This window comes from Melospiza melodia, chromosome 10 (genome assembly GCF_035770615.1).
Source record: "Melospiza melodia melodia isolate bMelMel2 chromosome 10, bMelMel2.pri, whole genome shotgun sequence".
Lineage (NCBI taxonomy): Eukaryota > Metazoa > Chordata > Aves > Passeriformes > Passerellidae > Melospiza > Melospiza melodia.
In genome coordinates, this window is record NC_086203.1 from 25,235,171 (window position 1) to 25,255,850 (window position 20,680).

Below are 20,680 nucleotides of genomic sequence, written 5' to 3' on the forward strand. Positions count from 1 at the left end.
TTGCCCACACACCCTCTGCCAGCCAAGCAAACCAGGAGCTGTGATCAGCTCCAGCAGGCCCTGCTGAGCTACCAAATTCCTCCAGGCTGTCTGAGGCCAGGGCTCGCTGGTGTTCAGTGTGATTTCAAGCAGGCTTACAGGTCCACCCCTGCAGTGCCAACTGTGGGACAGGATTAGGAGGATAAAATTTCTTGTTTGAAGAATGATCAAAAGAGATTTTACAAGTGCAAAATGCTGCCAGAAGCTCAAAGTCAACAAGCTAATGGTGAGTGTCTTCAGTGCAGTGTGTTATTTTAAATTAAAAATTAAAATGAATGTCAGTGCTGTACCATGTGTCCACGTGTTGCTGCTCACTAGTGCCCGTTCTTGCTGTCTGAGGAGGTTTATTCCAAGGCTCATCACTGTATCCTTCAAGTCAAAGTCAGACAGGAGTATATTATGCTGTATCTGGCCCTTCTCCCTCTAAGGAAATATTTCTGATGTTGTATCCATGCAGTTTCAAGCTGTATCCATGAAACAATGCTGCTCATCCCCTCCCATCACTAATGACAGTAAATGCTCCCCAATAAACAGGTCTGTGCCCTCACTCCTTTACAGAGAGGTTTTGGCAACAATGGACAAATGCTAAAATAAACCCTTTGTCTACCAAAGGGACTTTCTCTGTTTGGCTCTTGTGGTGTTGAAAATTGATGGCAGCACTTCCACATCCCCCGAGAACATCAGTACAAGCACAGCGTGACAATGCACAGAGCAAAAAACAGAGATCAGTGTCACCCTCTGCCAAGTCCCCAAGGAGTGGGGCTGAAAGGGATTCCCAGACAGGACCTTCCCTGCTCTCCACACCAGAGACCATGGACATCCTCAGCTCACAGCCCACAGCCCTGGAAACAGCTCCTTCATTATTCCAGTCTGTGTGCCACCATTACCAGAAGAGAACACTGGGAGGAACAGGAAGAAAAACATCTAGACTATACCAGTACCCTCAGTGCTTGCTTTTCAGCCCTCCTGGAGTTTGATATTTTTAGGTAGAAGATGACAACATAAAGAAGCATGAAAGAATCATGGCCAGCTAAAAACTGAGAGTACAAACATGCCAAAATCTGGAAAACACAAGTTACCCAGAGGTCTCCTAGGGAAGCAGGAGCATTTTAATATGGCTAGCACACTTTCATGAGAAATAAGCATAAGGAATCACTTTGGTATATGAGAAATAACTCTCTCCCTGATTCTGTGCTCATTTAATGAAGGCAAGGGGCCAGGGTGTGATAACGTTGTGACAAATGAGCTGCATCTTCCAGTATTTCATCTTGCAAAGGAAAACAAGGAAGAGAAATGATGCTCAAGCTACTTCAGAGACACCAAACTGAGACAGGCAGCAAGGAAATCAAATAACAGATCTCCCACCAGCTTCTTCCCAAAATCAGACCCCGTGACAAAGGCCGAGGCTGCTGTCATGTCACAACATGTGAGAAACCACCCTTGGTTTGTCAATGAGCTGATAAGCAGAGACAGAAATTCCAACCTGTGAGAAATTAAGCTGGCTAGAAGCAATTTGAGTTGGAAGTATAGCAAGTAGCAGCCAAAGAGGGTACAACCCTCAAAAGCCATTTGATAGTCTGGCGTGCAGAGGCCAAAACTAAATCTCAGTCTAAATCCTTTTAAAGCTCTAAACAGATGTTAGAGCCAGGACATTGGCAGGTAGGATCCGGCAGGACAGATCTTCTAGTCAAAAGGCTGGGAAGGAAAATTTTCATGGTGATAGAAAATGATCAGAGGACAAAGGTGGGTGCCAGTTATGGTGAGCTCCCAAGGCAATCAGTTGGGAAAGCCTTGAAGATGTGGATAATACTTGCTCAGTGCCTGCCTCAAAAGATGAATTCAGTGCTTGAAACTGAGCTGAGGTAACAATGCCCTAAGCACTAACAAATACTAGGCCTGGGGGCATGGGGAAGAGGTCTTGGCCCTTAGAGTTTCACAAACTTCCAGCTGATTTCTGTGGAAACTCAATGGATCTCCAATGATGTTTTAGTCTGAATCTGCCTGCACAGCACTTGAGATTGCAAAGGTTTCCAGTGATCTTTCAGGCTTGATGGCAGCCATGGTGGGAACAAGATCTGTGCTCAGCAGGACACAAGACCTTCACGAAATACAGAACTTGCACCCATGCTCCAGATCTCACTCCTACAGCAAGCAGCACTCCATGTGCTGGGAGGTACCTGGAGAAGAGGACCTAGGACGGCAACTGTATGTGATGGGCAGCTCTAGATGCAAGGAAGGATAAAGGACAGCAACATATTTAGGAAGGAGCAATGATTAATTTCAAATGTAAACCTGGTTGAGTCATTTCATACTGTTTGTAGCTGTCAACCATAGCTCAACTGTTCCCTGACCTTTCTGCAATTAATGGATTTGAACTTTACCACATTTTTGTCTCAACCAGTTCAATCCCACAAGGCTTTTTGGAAAGACCCAGCTGTGCATGTGGTCGATCACACCTGGGTATCTGCCAATTCTGTTTGACACTGACAGCTCTGCAGAAAACACATAAAAAAACAATATCCCCTCTACAAAACACTCTCCAAAAGCCCTCCCCACATATTCCAACTGAAAGACAGCAGTATTTTTGCTTTACCTGTGAAGCTACTGCTCATTTCAGGTACATCATCCTCTTCCTCATTCTCTGTATGCACTATGCCAGCATTTTGCATATCATTGTAAGACTTGGTTCGCTTTGGAGTCGACTGCTTGGAGCCAGACTGCAGGTTTTGCAAAGCATTGGTGGAAGTCACTTTCCCACTGAGGGGCTGGCTTGGAGGCTTCGGCGTTCCATAATAGTTACCTAGGCAATAGAGACACATTTGCATCTTCAAAAGAGAACAGTTTATAGCAGTAAGTTTTCCATTTCATTTTCTTTACAGTTCCATTAAATTTCTGTCCCTCCCCACAGATAAGTATATAAAGAAACTAACACGTGCCATTCCCATTTTGGGGGTGCATGCTTCATCTCTACAGCAGACACAGAAATATTTCTTGCCTTTTTAGTTATTCTTGTCGAATCTAAAAGGAGAAGCAATGGTTGTATTGTTTAGGTGCACTGAGCGTACATGGGCTAAAACAAAAGGCAGTCATGGTGAATAGCAAAACTTCATCTCGTTACATCTGAATTTCAATTAGTAGCCTTTTTACATGTGTGCACCCACACAATGCTGTGGCAGATCTGGAGTGAGCCCTGCAGAAAATAAAAAATTCATGACTGCTATCACCAAGAGAAGTGATGAAAGGCTCGATGGCCTGCTTTAGTACACAGGTTCTTTTAGGGGGGATGTTGCATTTGGAAAGCAAACACTATTTTCTCTCTAGAAGAAAACTTAGTCAAAGGAGAGAAAAGGAAAGATACCACATGGCTTTGTTCAAAGAGGAAATTCAGCAGTTGGGTCAACTTGGGTAGAAGCAAAGACCCAGACCTTAAAGCTAAGCTTGAAGGGACACATATGCATATGGGGTCATGCCAACACATGCTCAGAATCCATCACCAGTTGTGATGGAAACAGTGCAGAGTGCTTGGGCTGCCTCCCTGCCATTTTAAGGGACTGTGGAAGAGACACAGAATAAGTGCATGCTCATTCATGCCAGCACAGCACAGAGGTATTTCAGACCCGTTGCAAGGTGAATCTTGTAATTTTTACACAATGACCTGTTATATGCAACAGTTTTATATAAAACTACCCTTCAGATTCCAAGGGTAGACTTAAAAATTTTCCCTATGCCCTTTGACGTGACAAAACACAAAGGATGCCCTCCCAAATAGCTCAATTGTGGCAGTAGTGCAAAATCCTTCTCTAAAACATACATCTATTTACATTCTTCATTGAATGCCCCACCGGGCATTCAATGTCACCGGCCCACTGACAGAACCAGAGGAAACAGTCTCAAGCTACGTCAGGGAAAGTACAGGTTGGATATTAGGAAAAAGTTTTCACTGAAAGAATAATAAAGTAGTGGAATGCTCTTCCCAGGGAGGTGGTAGAATCACCATCTCAGGATGTGTTTAAAAAAGACTGGACATGGCACTTGGTGCTGTAGTCTAGTTGAGGTGCTAGGGCATAAATTGGACTTGACGACCTTAGAGGTCTCTTCCAACCTCATTATTCTGTGCTTCTGTGAAGGTATTTCTCACAGAGCAGAGGCCCAAGCAGCCAGAGCAGCTCCCAGCTCTGTTCCAGCTGGAGTAGCAGGACAGCAACACGTGCAGTTTGTCTGAACAAGGTGTGCTCCAGCCTGTACACAAGGACGTGGATGCAGCTCCGCGGGAGCAGCAGCGCTTTCATCTTCTGTTCATCAGCTCAGAATCTCAAATGTACATTGATGCATAATTTATGGGGAGAAGGAAATTACTGCTTCTGGAAAGAGCCTCTAATGGGTACGGAGGCTCTGCAAGCAGGTTGCAGTTTCTGCTAGAGAAATAATTCTTATGCTCCACATACTGCAGAACTGTTTTACACAAAAAGAGGCGGAATGGGGGAGAGGGAGTGCAAAGGGAAAATATAAACGTAGGTGGGGAAAAAAAAAAGATAATTAACCTTGCTCCCATCTATCCTCTTTCTCATAAGGAACAATACTACTCTGGGATTTTGTGGTTTTTTGGGGTTTTTTTAGGTTGTTGCTTTGTTTGGTTTTCCAGAGGAAAATAAAAGTTTTCTAAGGATATTAACTGCTAAGCAGAGAGAGCCATGTGTGTGCCATACACATGAAAATGACTTTTATTTATAGCACTGCACATCACCATTTTATGCAGAAGTTATTTTGGGTCTGTTTTAACTGGTTAAATTCTTTAGGAGGGATGCAACACAGAGGATGAAGGGGATATATAGGTGTTGATAGTGTGGGTTTCATTTCCCCTGGACAAGAGCAAAGCACAGATGGCACCATACCTCCTCCAATTAAGGAGAAATGTATGATTATATCTTTGAATTTTGTTCCTCTTCAGTTCCTCTAGCAACAGCAAAGCTGGAGTTCCTACCAGTCCACAGAGAGCTGTTCCTCAACAGAAAAACAGGCTTCTCTGAAGTATTTCAGGATTTCTTACACCAAAATCATGAGTCATTTTTCAAACCAGCCATGGCTGTTGGTACTAACATTAGTGAATAATTGCTCTCTACCAAGACAGTGTGCTGTCTTAGAGGATCCCTGTAAATATAAATGAGCATATAAAAAGAGCAAATATGAATTTGAGCATGGCTCTCCGCGTGTGGGGTTTTTGGGAAATGTAGCCACTGGGGCTGAACTTTTCTTTTTTCACCACAGGAGGCAGATTAAGCCTGAGTCAATATTCGAAAAAATCAGAGCTCTTCCTTCAGATTCCCACAAGGACAAACAGGTTGGGAAAATAACTCAGCTCATGATGAAAATCTTTAAAAGAATGCTCCAGCCCAGCTTCCAGGTGACATGGGAAGTGAGGAAAAATGGAAATGCTACCTTTCCCTCATGTTTGCTGGATGCAGTCAGCCCTATTTCTCTTCTCCATGCAGTTATTTTTGAAGATGTGGCATGTGGGCCTGGGCGTGGGAGCAGACACACTATTAGGGGAGACTGGTAAAGATAATCACCAAACCTCATGTTTCATCCTCAGCATTGGAAACAGAAAATATTTACACTGTGACTCAGAAATCCAAACATGCTCCATTAACAACTGACAGTGAACAGCCCAGCAAGAGTTTTACAACACTCAGACTTGACATTATTCGTTCAAATTAAATCTATCAATGTTTATGAGGAAACATACATTTAAAAATAGGCTTTAACAGTTTTTTGTGAGCCACTTGTAAGCCCAAAGAAGGGGCTAACTTCATAGCCAGTGTAATTTGTAGTGAATATCCAATCAGCTCTAATTATTAACAGCATGTTACATGTGCATACACAAGCATCTGTCATCCCAGAGGATCCCAGAACATTTTCTGAAGTCAGCACAGCAGTCAGGGCAGGAGTCCCTGGGGTGCTGAGCTCAGGTGAAGCTCTGCAAAGGGTTCTGACCTCAACAGGATGTTCCTGTCCCCCAGACAATGGAGATTTCCAGGACAGGACTGCAGGATATTCTACTTTTCTGTGGAAATGCCAGCTCTGAAGCAGCCAGCATGGCAGGAATGGCACATTCCCATGTGCAATTCCTATGGGAACTGGGCCCCTACCCCTTACCCTCCTCTTAATCACACTTGGATCCTGCCTCCAGCACCTGAATTAATAGCTAATAACAACCCACTCACTCCACAGATGCACACACCATTAACTGAATCCCTCGTCAGCACTTTTCACTAACCATTATTTTATTCAGTCCCTTGGTGCTTAAAACTTACTTAACCACAGCTGAAGTTTGATGGCAGCATCTGCAGCCAAATCCATGACTTAATCCATGCACTCTGAAGCACCACTCAGGAGAGTGCACAAAAATAACAATAATAATGAAAAACCCCAAACAGAAGAGCTATTTGGAACGAGTTTGTTTCTTTTCATCTCCTTATCTTTAAGTGTCGGCAGCTTACACATTTTAGAATCACACCCAGTAATTAGACTTTGGTAGCAGCTTATCACAACAATAAGACAAGTTCTCATCATCATAACACTTCCTGCTCTGCCAATTCAAGCAGTGATCACAATCAATGAAAGCAATCTACAGCAGCTTCCACCCTGTCCTGAATTCAAGCAAATTTTCCAAAACTTGAAAAGTTCTCTTGACTGACAGTGTTGCTTTTGGAAAATTTGTCTTATATTCCAAATAACAAAGCATTCTTAATAAGTATTCCCCTTGATGGGTAGTAAATTCACTTTAAATTGTTTGTGTGATCTGGGACTTAAAACACAATTCACAAAAATACACCAACTAGTTAAGTAAAATATCTATGAATCTATTCCGTAAAACCCTTGAATTCACACCATTGAATTCAATTCCATTTGGGCTGAAAGGACTCCATCCATCCAGGAGCCATGCTGTTCCTGGAATGGGTTGAATGCACAAGAAATGGTTGAAATGCAGAAGAAGAGAGGCACAATCACACAGGTTCAAAAGTGGAATGAACACTAAAGCAGAGAGGGAGGAGGAGACCACAGAAGCTGCTGGGGTGGGGACAGGGAGCTGACATGGAGAGGTGAGGAAGGCAGAGTAGCTAAATGTAAGGCCAAACACGAGTTTGAGCATTAATTCTGATGGTGCAATTACAGCAATGGAAGAATGTGCTCCCAAACCACATATCTGAGTTACTTTAACCAGTAGGTGTTTGCTCTGCATTCTCCTTTCTGGTGAAAGATGTCCATGCCTGGGACTGGGAGTGCATCTGTGTCTCAGCAAAGAACCAAGAAGAATTTACTGAATTTTTCTGAATTTACTGATGCCTACATGTGAAGTCTAATTTTATAAAAATCCCAAGAAACACAAAAGCCTCAGTGCAGCACAGAGGGCCCTGTGTCCATGAGAAGTGCATCTCATCTTCAAAGCCACCACTCTGTGCTAACAAGGACTCCATTAATAGCTCATGTTTCAAAAAGCACTTTATAGCTTTCTGTCTTGTGGAAATGGGTATTTTGGGAAAGACACTTGGAGATAAGCAGCAAAATTAAGCAAGGCCTTGACACAATGACTTGAAATGCAATTATTAATGTAATTGTTTTATTTTCTGAGACTCAGCTCCCCTTCTCTGCACTGTACAAGAACATAAACAATTGAACCTTAATTTCAGCAGAAGAGCTCCTGCTCATGTAATCCAGCAGGAGTGTTTGTGTCTGATTAGCACAGGATGGATTGGTTCCTGGGAGCAGAGCTCCTGCCATGGTGTTTTGTCTGTTCTCCTCCCAGATCACATTCTGCTACAGATTTCCACATCTAGATGACAGATCTGGCTGCTGTCTGCAGGATTCACCTAGCTGCAACTGCACATTGATTAGCAATTGCCTTGAGGAAATTCAGAGTATCCAGGCAACCAGGAGGAGGCTGCAGATGCAGCAGCTGGATTGGAAGGAAAACAGGCAATGAAGGGGAGCTCAGAGAAATTAACCCACAATATTTACATTTGCTTGAAACAGGAGATTCTCTGTCAATTTTTGTGGTTATTAATGATGAGGTTAAGTGAAAGATCAGTTTAAGTTTCTTGTTAAATAAGTCAAACTGTTACAAACTGCACATTTCAAATAGGTCTGAAATTTAACATATACTCCCATTAATGTCCTAAAGGCAGTGGCAGCACGGGAGAAAGTCACCCACAGAAGAAATCACTCTTACTTATTCTGATTTTTGCTGTGTTATCACTAGGTGTTGCCACATGCTATTGTTAGCACTCATGTACAAGTGTATCCAAGCACATTTAAGGCTTGGAAAAATCCTAAACCAAAGCAATGATACTAAAAGTAATAAACAGTACAACCTTGCTAGCATGGACCAGGAGGGGGCTGGGGAGTTCCATGAGACTAGCTGTGCTATATTTACATTTAAATAGATTTAAAAAAATCATAGGGAACATAAATGAATGTGTACTTGTGTATGGTGCATGAAGAAAGCAGGAGAAGCAGCTGGAAACACCCTACCTAGCACAGGGCTGCAGGAATAAAGAAAACACCCTGTCAAGCCATTGCAACATGGAACTCTTCTTGCAAATAGTTAAATATTTATGTGTCTAGTCCCACCATGAGGATGTGTCCCGTTAGCACCTCCCCTCTCTGGAAGGCAGTGGCAGGGAAATGCTGCAGGCTGGGGAGCCCAGGCTGCCTCTGCAGGGTAACACCAGCAAGAAGCAGCCACTGATGGAGGGCCCCAAGAACATCCTGTACCAAAAAAACCCCAATGCCAAAATGTGCCTGGACTGCTGGGAACAGCCTTCAACACATCAAACTATGGCTACACAGTAAATGATGCCTGAAATAACCTGAACTCTTAAGAAGAAACAACTAATTCACCATATCTCAACATAATTCACTAATATCTCTTTTTTGCCAGAGGTTTTTGGGAACCTTTTCCCTGGGGTTTCTGTTTTAAAACACATGAGTGCTAATGAACCATTTCTGACAGAGCTCACATTGAGAAACTTGTTATTGGAAGTGCAGAGAGAGGGAGAAGGCAGTCAGGAGTGCTGCAGGAAATTCAAAGGCACTCTAAACCCCTATCAGATATTTGAATATTTGCTTTTAGAGAACAAGAGTTACTCAGGTACCACTTCAGCTGTTTGCAGAATGAAGCATTGTTATCAGATGACACTCCAGTACAGCAGCACTCATGCTTAGTTATCACTGATAATTGTGCATCTACACAACAAGGGGATGCCTTTTTTTCTCTACCAGTGGTTTAAAAAATAACAAGACAAAAAGCAACCAAAGTATTAAGAGCCAAAGATAGAAGAGGAATCATTCTGCAGTGCACAGATATTAGTGTGTGGATATTCAGTGTGACACAATATAACAGTGCTAAAGAAGCCATTATGATTTACTGAGACAATCTCTAAGTCTAGAAACAAAAATCAGTGGATCTGATTAAACAGAACATGTTGGTCACCTGCAAGGGCATCCCCAGCATCTGCCACCCTTCCTCTCCCATCTTCCCCTCACATTCTGCCTGCCACAGGCTCAGCTCTCATTTCCAGGTGGGCCTGAGCTGGTGACACCCACAGGCTGTGAAGGCACCAGCAAAAATAATCCACCCATTTTGCTGAAGCAGCTGGGGTAGTGTGGCTGCTGCAGAGAAGCCCAAGGAGAGCCAGCACATCAGATAAATTAGGCTAAGGCATCTTGATTTGAAGCATGTTGCTGAATACACCTCTCTACTTGGGCTGAAATTCAAACTGCACTATTAATGTAATTTATTACAATCATTAAGTACCACAATTGGAGACCCTGTCTACAGCAGATAGTTTTATACACTTGGAGAGTGTCAGCAAGTCACCCCATTACATCTCAGTCATGAGACTAATGCAGATTACTTATTACTTCTCTTGGCAATCACATAACACTTGTCCTGAGAATGAAAGATGATGCCTTGACAATAATACCCTATAATGTAATAACCCTTCACATGTTATAGAGTGCAGCACTTTTTCTTTTGAGGATCACTAAGTGCTGGGCAGGCATTCACTCACACAGCCTCACCAAACCCTGGTGATGCAGCCATCCCCATTCAAAAAGCATCCCCCTGCCCATGTCCCTGTGTGCCACTGCACAGCTCCCCTCTGCAGGGCTGAGTGCCTGAATGCAGCACAGCCCTCCAGAACACCCTGGCTTCCCCTCTCCCCCTCCTATTCCAAACAGCAGATAGCTGCAGGCACAGGGGACCTGCTGAAATATTAATGAGGAGAGAAGTAAGTGTTGTTTTAATATTCTTCAGGCCAGTAACCTGAAGTACAGAGCAGCTACCTGATCTGCCCAGGGCCACTCAGCAGCTGGGGAAAAAAAAAAGGGAATAAAATCTGGAAGCGGTGGCTGTGCTCAAAAGAGCCCTCCCTTGGGGTGCCTGTGAGAGCCTGCAATTCAAATGCAGAAGTAATTGCTAAATAATTAGTAACCTACACAATTACTTCCATGCATCCATCAGTATTTTCTGCCCTGAAGGAACAGTCAATAAATGCCTGAGAGTACAATTACAGTGATTTCCTATCCACCAGAAGGCCTAGACGATGTGCAGCCTAAAAAGAATTTTCCTTCCTAATGAGTATTGTCAATGGGAATTTCTAATTGGCTTGAGAGGGTTGTGTGCAGCACACACGTGGGGCAAAATCACCAATACTGGGGCAGCACCACAGCTCTGGGCAGGCCTTCCAGCTCCAGCTGCTGGATTCATGTGATCAGCATGCAGCTTTCATCAGGGGAGGAAAAATAATGTTTCTGGGCTTTACGGTTAAAAATCAGGATGTTAAAACCCAAACTGAAAACTCCAGGAATTAAGGTTTGCCAATGCCTCCTCCCACCTGATTACATTTTTTGAAGCCTTTTGAGGGCAGAACACACCCAAAAGAGGAGAGGTGACCAAAACAGCAGCTGCCATGCCTGCTCTGCCTTCACTGGGATGTGAATCAAAAGCTGCCCAGAGAAACCTATTTGGAGTGCACCAGAAGAAATAATAATGGCATTACAAAGCCCTGCAGGTCAGCAACATCTCTTTTCTCCTGTCAGCTTGCACTTTCTCTTTGCAATTAGAGCACTTTCAAAACCCAGGTTGTTCTTTGAAAACCTGATTCACTCTCCTACTTTTTTATGGCTTCCAACTCTTCTCTTCTGCTTGTTCTTTATTCTTTCCAAATCAATAGTATCTGTACCAGCATCAAAGTCCTGTGTATTACCCCTCCTCTGATAACTCCTTGTTTTCTAATCTTTCTCCCCAGAATTCTCTTCAGTAGCTGTTATTAAATGTTTCTGTTGCCTCTTCTTCACTGAGATTTCTCCCAGTGACAGAATCCAGGTGACTTTATGTCCACCTTCTCCACAACCACGTGATGCTTACAAGGCCAGAAGGGTCCTTGGGACCACAGCGACCCCATCACTCTGCTTGAGCTACATGAGCTTGGGCTGTTACACAAGAACTTCCCCGTTGCTCATCCCTATTGTCCATTTCATAGCATCCCTCTTCCTTCATCTCTAAATCACTTGAGAGCATTAAATCACAAGCAACCCCACCTCTTCAATTATTCTGATTTCTACTCAGCACAGCAGGTAGAACTAGAAGATTATTTTCTTGTGTTGGGTTTTATTTTTCTGGTTTAGAACAGGCCACCACTGATCAAAAATACAGCCAAATTTATCATGGTGGAACACTTATTAAAAAAAATATGGCAGTAAAATGCGGAAAAAAAAAGTGATAATTTAAATATCTAAGACTGTAAAGCTGCACAGAGACTTGGCCATTAAAAGTCGAACTTGCATTGTGGTTTGGGTTTTTTGGCAGATTTTTTTTTAATAGACAAAATAGCTTGTGACGGCAGCATCAAGTCTGAATCATCTCATCTTCCAAGATCTAATCAAGATCAACACTGTCTTGATCGATACAGCTGTAAAATAAGATTTCCCAAAAAAAGTACAACAAAGCCATTAAAGAAATCTCAGAAGGCAGCAAAATAATTTCTTTAAGCCATAAGTGAAAAATGAACTCTATTTATTTCACATTACGATCAAATAGTAATGTGTCTTGATGCATATGTGCACACATGCATCATCATTATTTGCTTTATTTTTATTGATTTTTCTGTCCATGGGCCAGCACTCCAGAACCACAATGCACCAGAATCACTGATGTCAACGGGCAAAGAAGCTTCTCAGCACTTCTGACAAATTATTCCTTTAAAGTTTAGGCACTTCTGTCACCCGCAGAAATGAAATACACATTAGACTTATGAGAAATCATCCTCATCTCCAGCAGCTGAAAAGAGCAAGCCATGAAACCCAAACAGCTGAGCTGCTGCTGCACATAATCACATAAGCAATGAAATGACCGTGTTCTAACTGTCCCAGGTGGGTTCAGCATTTCCTGAGAACTAATTCCCAGCATGTCCCAGGAGCCAGCTTACAGACACTTACCCATTTTGTCTTTCCAAGTGGAAAGGTCACTAGAACAAACAGAACAGGAAGCAATGGCGAGGCCTTTCAGCTGATCTATTTCAAGCACCACGACAAAGAAAACTAATTTGGTGTTATAATTAGAAACACAGAGAGGAAAAAGCTCATTTTGGAGAAGAGCTGCTGCTGGAACGTTAGCATTGGTGCTGATGGAGCTAATCAGCTCAGAGAAGTGGAAGAGTGAAACCAAATTATACATTTAGCATCTTCATGCAAACCAGGTCTGCAGCTGGGAGTGAGTATAAGGTTTAAAGGTGCCCTTAAAAAGGAGTTTTTAAAGAAGTAGACAAACAGTATTTCAGGAGTCTTTCTTCAGACCCTGAACATCAAAGCCACATGTCACAATTTCTTCTGCTCATGTTTGATGAGCCGAAATTCAATTTTCAAAGAATTTTGGTTAGTTGTATATAGTTTGTATTTTTAAATGTATTCCATATTTCTTATTATAAAGAATAATTAGAATAAGGGTGCAAGGATAGGGCTTTTTCAATCTCTCAGATTTACAGAAAGAACCATTAAACTTCTTTCAAATGGAAATATGAAATGACTGAAGTACACTGGAAGGACTTTCAAACCTGTAAAGTATTTCTTTTCATTGTCTTGTCAAGAGGTACATTTGAATGTTCTCCTGAGGAAAAAAACCCCAACCCACTCCAAAAAGAGTTTTTAATTTAAAGGAGCTACAGACTGCAGATTTAGTTACACAAATCTGATTGTGTACCTAAAAATGGCCAATTTGCCTTGCATTTCTCTGGAGCTGTTTTTTCTCTCACCCTGGTGACATTTCAGTGCCCCTTGGTTGTCTCAGTCTGTTTGCAAAGTTGTGCTGTAAAAAAGGATCAACACAATGACCCAAGTTATAAGCAATTATCCAAGAATAAGGTAAAAAAACCCAAAAGCAGTGCACGATGCATAGCTGCATAGTGACACACAACTGGGTGATGAAGGAAGTGTATTTAGGGAAGAGTCAAGGAAAGAGAAAGAGCAGGAGGAAAGAAAAACTGAACAAGGAGATGAGCCCTAGTGGACACAAAGGATAAATGCACACTGCCCCAGTATGTTAACAGGATTATATATTGGATTTTCCTGGCCTACTGTTGATCTTTTCAGGCAGTTAACTTGAAGGCAGAAGATGAAAGCACAATAAAACTGGAATTCCCTCTCTCATGTTCCAGAGAAAAGGGAAGCAGAGCACTGGGATGGAAACAAGATCCTAACTTGACTGAGAGTGATGCAAATGTGGTGTCCCACTGTGGGTATCTGGAGTGCTCTTTCACTGCCCCTGGCTCCATACCTTCATAAGTTCCTACTTCCAGAAGGGTCCCACTTTGCTCCAGCTCCCGGAATTCCTCCACAGTCAGAAAGTTATAGTCCACACCAGGCACTTCTCCTTCTCTCGGAGGGCGGGTTGTGCCTGAAAGGAAAATCAGAACATTATCAGAATTGTTTTCTTATCAAGAGTTAAGAAATAAGTAACAAATTTTCACGAAGATACAGGAGTATCTGTAAAACACAGTTCTGGGAGCTACAAGGGTCAAAAGAAGTTTGAAGTTAGGACCCCATGTGAAAACAAGACACGGATTTCAGGTTGAACCAGTGGCACCAATTAGAACAAAACGACTGAGGGATGTTTCTTGTGTTCTCAGAAAGACACTGGCAAAGAAACCTCTCATCTCTGTGTCCAGAAACACAGCTGGAAAAGTTTGGTACTGGGAATATGCCAGCAATTACTTTCTACTGTTAGCACTGTCTCTCATACTTCACTAAAACTGCAATCTGTATTACCAGATAAGGCAACTATTTTCCAGGTTCCATTACTTCTGTATCACTAGCTCACCAAATGTTCTCTCACATCATAAACATAATTTCTCCCTTGTTTCTTCTTACTGTTTTATCTCTATTCATGCTATTATTTTTTATTCAGCATTAAAAAGTAGCATGAGATGGTTTTGATGCACCATCCACACATGCTCACTGAAGAGACAACCTGACAACTCTTCTCACAGAAGCTCACCTACAAGCTGGTTCCAGTTCAGGAATATTTTGAGCAATAAGTCACACTCAGTCCGTCTCCTCAGCACTCAACAATTTCTGTAGTGCCCATGGAGAACTGACTCTGATCACTGCCACTCTGTCAGCTCTGAAACTCTTGTCCCTTCTGGCCAATTTACAGCACTCTGAAGCACAGTGTAAGATGAGTCATTTCATTACTTTTTTTTCCTAAGATGACTTGGGATGCTGCATTTTAGGTCACTGAGCACAGCTTCATTGATAAGGATCCATTTCTGTTCAACAGCCTTTATTTTCCATCACTCTGGATTCTGTACATCTGAGATTAAATACAAATGACAGATTTACAGATGGTACAAGAAACTGAATTTTGGAAGGAAGACCAGAGTTACAGAGTTGGAGGTGTCTGAATGCTGTGGCTGAAACCAGTCTGCTGGCTTGGGAATAACTTCAGAGACATGGAAGCCATACCTAACATTTAACAAAGCATAATTTCTCACTTCTGAGGGACTCTTCTGGCCCCTGGGCAGTGTCTTCTCAGTGCATACAATTTTTTAAACCCTTTATAAAAGGACAGAAGAAAGAATAAAGAAGCTGAGCTTCTGAAAACTAATTGGGATGATTCCAGTTTTCAGAAGTTGAAAGAGCATAAATTTACCATGCCTGCATCTGGCAAATGTTTTCCTCAAGTGTCAGGAAAGCGGAAAGTCTGCTTATCTCCTATTCATCTGAGAGACTGCTCAAGAGGTCAGTCTTGACAGAGTGACACCCTTGAAAGAGTATCACTAGATTAATTTCCTTGATTGACATCCACTTTCTCTAACATCCTCCATTTCTTGTTTCAAAATAGAAACTCTCTTTTTTATTATTTACCATCAGCCTTCAGAGAGTCTATAAATTCCTATGCTTTTTTCCATCATTCCTCCTCTCAGAGCTGTATGAATGGGTGAAGGAAGGATAAAAAGTAAGGAAGGAGATGGAAATAGTGATGGATATCTGTATCCTGCTAGCAGAATTACTCTTTCCTATTTGAAAAAGGACTCAGTCTTGCATTTTTTGTATTTCTGAATGCTTATAGTAATGCTACAGCAATATTTACTGGGTAGATTGTATCAGAAGACAATTTTCTTTCACAGATCTAGTCCAGAGGAATGCAGGAGCTGCACCTTGTGCCCCTCTCTCCCCATGCTGGTGCTTCCATCCCAACAGAGGGATGGAAAGGCAGAGAAGCTCACCCAGGTGCCTCCCTGGCACACCAGGAGCAGGGAGCACACACCCAGCAGCCAGGATGATCACAGCCCAATCCACATCTCCTCCCTGAGCACTGAGTTGCCACTGAGGCTGTGAGGACCCTCCCCAGGGCATCGTGTCTGGTGGCCACTGCCACATTCCCCTAAGCCTGGCTGGGAATGGGAAGCAAGAAGGATGAAAAGCCACACCAATAACTCTGACCAGTGGTTTGCTGTAGCTGTCCCCTGCCCAGAGCACAATGGAAGTGAGAATCTCTAGCACTGCTCATCAATCAGGCAAACGTCACCCCCAGGCATGTGAGCCGAATGACAAAGATTGGGACTGCGTTTTCCCAATAACTGCTAACACATTGATGAGACACAAAGATCAGGATTGCTTTCACCTTATCTTTTAAAGCCTCTCCTTCTCTTTATCTCTATCTTCCCACAGAGCATATTTATTAATCATTTTTCCCTTCCTTCTGAATTTTTATAGCGGTGAAATTGCAGTCAGCAGTTTACTAGTGCTGGCTGCCTATTTGACATGACAATTATATCTCTGCCATAATTCCTCTGAGCCATTTTAATGGATCTATTTGTTTCATCTCAGTGTTCTTAATTTCCTGAATATGTTCAAGTAAAAAAAAAAAAAAAAACCGCAGCTGTGCCTGCAACACACGCAGAAAGCATTAGGAAAGTCACCACAGAAAAGGAAAACATTGCATCACAGAGATAACATTTGTCACCTCAGCTGGTCCTCAGCAGCAAACCCGGGGAAAATAAAAACTGCACTGGCTGGGATATCTTATCTGGGCGAAGAGAAAAAAAACCCAGCAAGTTTCCATGTTGCTGTCTGGAGCAGAGATTGCTTGCAGATGCTCGGGCTGCTCTCCTGCTCCACATCTGAGCAAGTGTTAGGCAGGCAGGCAGGGGGAAGGGAGAGCCCGCCTCCGCTCCTCTCCGAGCAGAATGACAGGCTGCCGGCTGGACACACGCCTGGCAGATGGCATTTCAAAGAGTTTCCATGAACCATCTGGGATGTGTACAATGATTACAAACCACACTTACAACAAAGCCAGAAGGGCTGCTTCACAGGGAGGGTGGGGGGAGAGGGCGGGCGGCAAGGAAAGGGGGGAGAGAAGAAAGCCAAGAGGCACAAACTCTGACTTTTCTCACTTTTCTCAGGATAACGCTGGGAATCATCGGCACCTTCCAGCCAGAGCCCTCTCACAGCCTGGAACAGCTGCTCCAAGGCTGTGTGTGCACAGAGCACAGGCCAGCGGCATCACAGCCTGCTGGCCACCACTGCAGCTCTCTGCTGATAAACTCCCATCGTAATTAAGTCTCCCACCACTAGCATGGCTTAATTATGTACAAAAGCAAAGTGTGTCTGTCCTCCTTCCTCCCTTGAATTGCATTTCAACATCCTTTCCACAGGATGGCCTTCAGTGAAGGGGATGACTACTTTTTATCAGAGCTAATAGCAGGTCAGACCACTGCTAATGGCAGAATAAATTGAGCACAACAAGAGCTGTATTTAGCCCAAACAAAAGATAAGATACACCACTCCAGAAGATGAGCCAATCATATTTAAATATGTTTAGTTGCCTGTCTTGTTTGCATTGAAATATTAAGTGGTATGAAATCTTATTGCCTTTAGGTACCAATTTAGCTAATTAATTTGAGCCATGTCCATTGTGTTACTACCTCAGAATTGCTAATGCTGCAACAAGGAACTGGAGGGGAAACTGAGTGGCTACCAACTCTTTCTGCACATTTAATGGTTCATAAGCTTTCAGTCTGATTTGGCTAGCATGTCCCACAGCATACACAGCTAGTTAGATACATTACATTCCCAGGGAAATTCCTCAAATTTCCTGTAACCACAGAAGATTTAAGAAAACAAAAACATAAGGCTACTGGTAGCGTTGCAATTTTTACTTTCTTTTGTGGGCTGGGGAAGTAAAACTACATCTAACATGAAATGTTTGCCCAGCTGTTGGTTTGGTTATCGCCCCCAAGCTATCTGCATCCCAGTTTATTCATGTATCCCTAATGCTTGTGCCACAGGAGAGGGATTTCCTCATGGGCTGGAGACCCCACCTGAGAAACTGCTTCTAGTCACAGGTGAGTTTGCCCAAGGAGAGCCCAGTGCTGTACCTGAACTAATTAGAGCTTGTGCACACATGCTTAGAATAACTGGGCTGTGGCTCAGATGTACTGATGACTATCAGCTACTCTGCTGAATAATTTAAGTGCCCATTTAACAGACAAATAGCTTCTGCTGTTGTGCTGCCTATCAACCATGCTGACACTCGCCCAACACGAGCCTCAATTATACCATGGCCAGACTGTTAATATATAGCTCAGGGGCTGTTTAGTTCTTTATCAATCTACCAGGCCTTCAAGTTAAGCTGTTAATATTCACTGATGCCCTGCTGCTAAATTAATCAGTCTTGCTTATTGTAATCTAAAAATAAGACTTAATGGGGCTGCAGTCACTTCAATTGCTTCCATGTAAAAAGAAAAACGTTCTTGGGCAGTAATGCTGTTAGTGTGCACCAAAACCAGCCCGTAGCAAGTCATTTGGAAATCACCATTTCAAGTTCAGAATACCTTCAAGTCCCATTTGCAAAGCAGCAATTTCTGCAAGCTCCTTCTCCAGCTCCACTGGCTGGCAGTGACAATCTGGTGAGCCACCAAAATACATCTCATCAAACCACAAGCCATTTGCTCCTCATCTCCACTGGCCAGCATCTCTTAAAATGACAGATAATGTGGGAGCTGTACACTCAAAGTGATGATAAGAGTTGCTACAACCATATTTTATACAGGCTCAAGCCACTGGTGGTCAGCAGCAGTGGGTGGAACTGCAGTAAATAAGGTTTTAATGTGAAGTGTGCAGGGATCCTCCTGACTCAGGAGGCTGTAAGGCCAAGGGCTGCTGTGGGAGCTTTGGGAAGGCTGGGGTGGGAGGAAGGCAAGGTGCTGCTTTTCCCATTGTTCTAAAAATTTGGTATTTTTGTTCATTCAGCAAGAAGAGACTGCTCTCATCACCTACACGGAAAAATCCTTCAGCTGCTAAAGAAGAAACACATTAGGAAAAGCAGCCCCTTTTCCCTCCCACTGTGTTTGGAGGTCACCTTCTTGCCTCTCATCTCAGGGTAATTTGGAGAGCCTGCTTTGGCTCTCCTGCATCTGTCACCTATGGTGCCAGATAACTGGAAGGCAGAACAAACTTCCCAGATCTGCTAATAGCAAATGGAGGAGGGAAAAGACAGAGACAGCCTGGTCTGACTCCACAAGAGGGAACCTGATCAGCAGCCAAGCTCCAGCAGAACTTATCAGCAGCACAGCACTAAAAACAGCCTTATCCACACTCACAAAAATAAAGCGTAACCTGTCTGCAAGAAGACACTGTACACAGAACTGCCTTATCTTACTGACTTCTGGGGTCACTCAAACTAAGAATACCTTATTTTTTCCCCAACAGAAGTAAAAGGAATTGTATTTGGATGTTGTTGTGCAATCCATTATGCACTGTAACCCCATGTACCTGTGGTGAGGGGTCACTCATAGTTGTAACTACATAAAATATGGGCATTTCAGACAGGCCCAATCTGTTACAAACCAAACATGCTCAGCTTATAAATACAATTTTCTCCTGAAACTCGAAACTCAGGCAGCCCATTCTGGGATTTTAAATTCAGTCCATCCCTTCTCCAGCCAGCAATAAACCCCAAAAACGTGACAAGCATTCAAGGTGTCTTGGTGGAGGAGTAGAAATTCAACCCAAAGAAGAATGTGTCTGCCATCAGAAATTAACTCCCGGCCATGCTAATGATGCACACACAGGAACAGATGCTGATTGACTCTTCCTGGCCACACACACAACTGCCGGAATAAAAGCAAATGTCTGTCACTGTGGTCAGCAGGAACAACTGATTAAACCCAGAAAAGAGCTGACCAAGACAGAAGCGTCTTTCTACAGACATGTTTCAGCAAGAAAGGCATTTCATGGCTGCTGTCTACAGCAATTTTTCTTCCATGAAGGAGATGGAAGGGAAGCTCCTTCTCCCCCCTGCCTTTCCAGCACGAGGCCAAAGAAGGATCCCAGAGCAGCAGCTTGTGAGGAGCCCCTGTTGCTCAGCAGGCTGTACCAGCCATGCCCACAGGAGCTGGCAGGCTGACCCTCAGCACACAGAGAGGATTCTCTCCCTCTCTCTCAGCTGCTGTGTCCAGCCCATCTCCCTAAATTTCCCTGCCCTTCCCCAACAGAGGCAGGGACTGCCCTGAGCCTCCCTGGAGAAGTGATTCAGCCAAGGCACACAGCACAGCTCAGACTGTGTAAACCCTCCAGGGCAGCGAGTTATTTTTGTCCTTTATAAATCTATTTTTGGTATTTCAGTGGCCTTCCCAGCCACCGAATAAGAACACAGATAATCTTCAACACATTTATCCTCGGAGCGCTCTGAGGTAGAGAATGTGGGTTTGTTTCTGGTTAATAGCACAACACCAGCCAAACCCAGGCTCTCAGAGGACTCCAGGAACCTAATTCTGGAGAAATCAATGGGATTTAGGAAACCCTACAGATCAGGATCAGGGCCTAACAGATTAAAAGGGACAAAAATAACTGGCCATAGTGTTGGGGCTTTGCAGGCTCATCTGTGTGTGTTGTGAAACATCAGGGCGAGGCCAGGCACAGCCAGTTCAGCATGTTCACTCCCCACTGCAATATCATTAAAAAAAACCTGATAATTACCTGATGACGAGAAGTAAGGGTATAAATCCTGCCACACTCCCCAAAAAAGCAGCTTTAAAAAGATTTGTTTAAGGATCTATGCCAAATATTCCAACAGAGCATC

General features: G+C 43.3%; 1 protein-coding gene across 30 annotated transcripts in view; it reads right to left on the reverse strand.

Moving 5' to 3' along the window:
• The window catches only part of MAGI1 (membrane associated guanylate kinase, WW and PDZ domain containing 1), a 329,783-nt gene that overhangs the window by 72,572 nt on the left and 236,531 nt on the right, over nt 1-20,680 (reverse strand). For all 30 annotated transcript variants that reach the window (XM_063164965.1, XM_063164949.1, XM_063164967.1 and 27 more), the window contains exons 3-4: nt 13,871-13,990; nt 2,633-2,839 (exon numbers count right to left, since the gene is read on the reverse strand). In XM_063164965.1, coding sequence (XP_063021035.1) covers nt 2,633-2,839; nt 13,871-13,990 — 327 coding nt within the window. The remainder of the gene's footprint in view (nt 1-2,632; nt 2,840-13,870; nt 13,991-20,680) is intronic.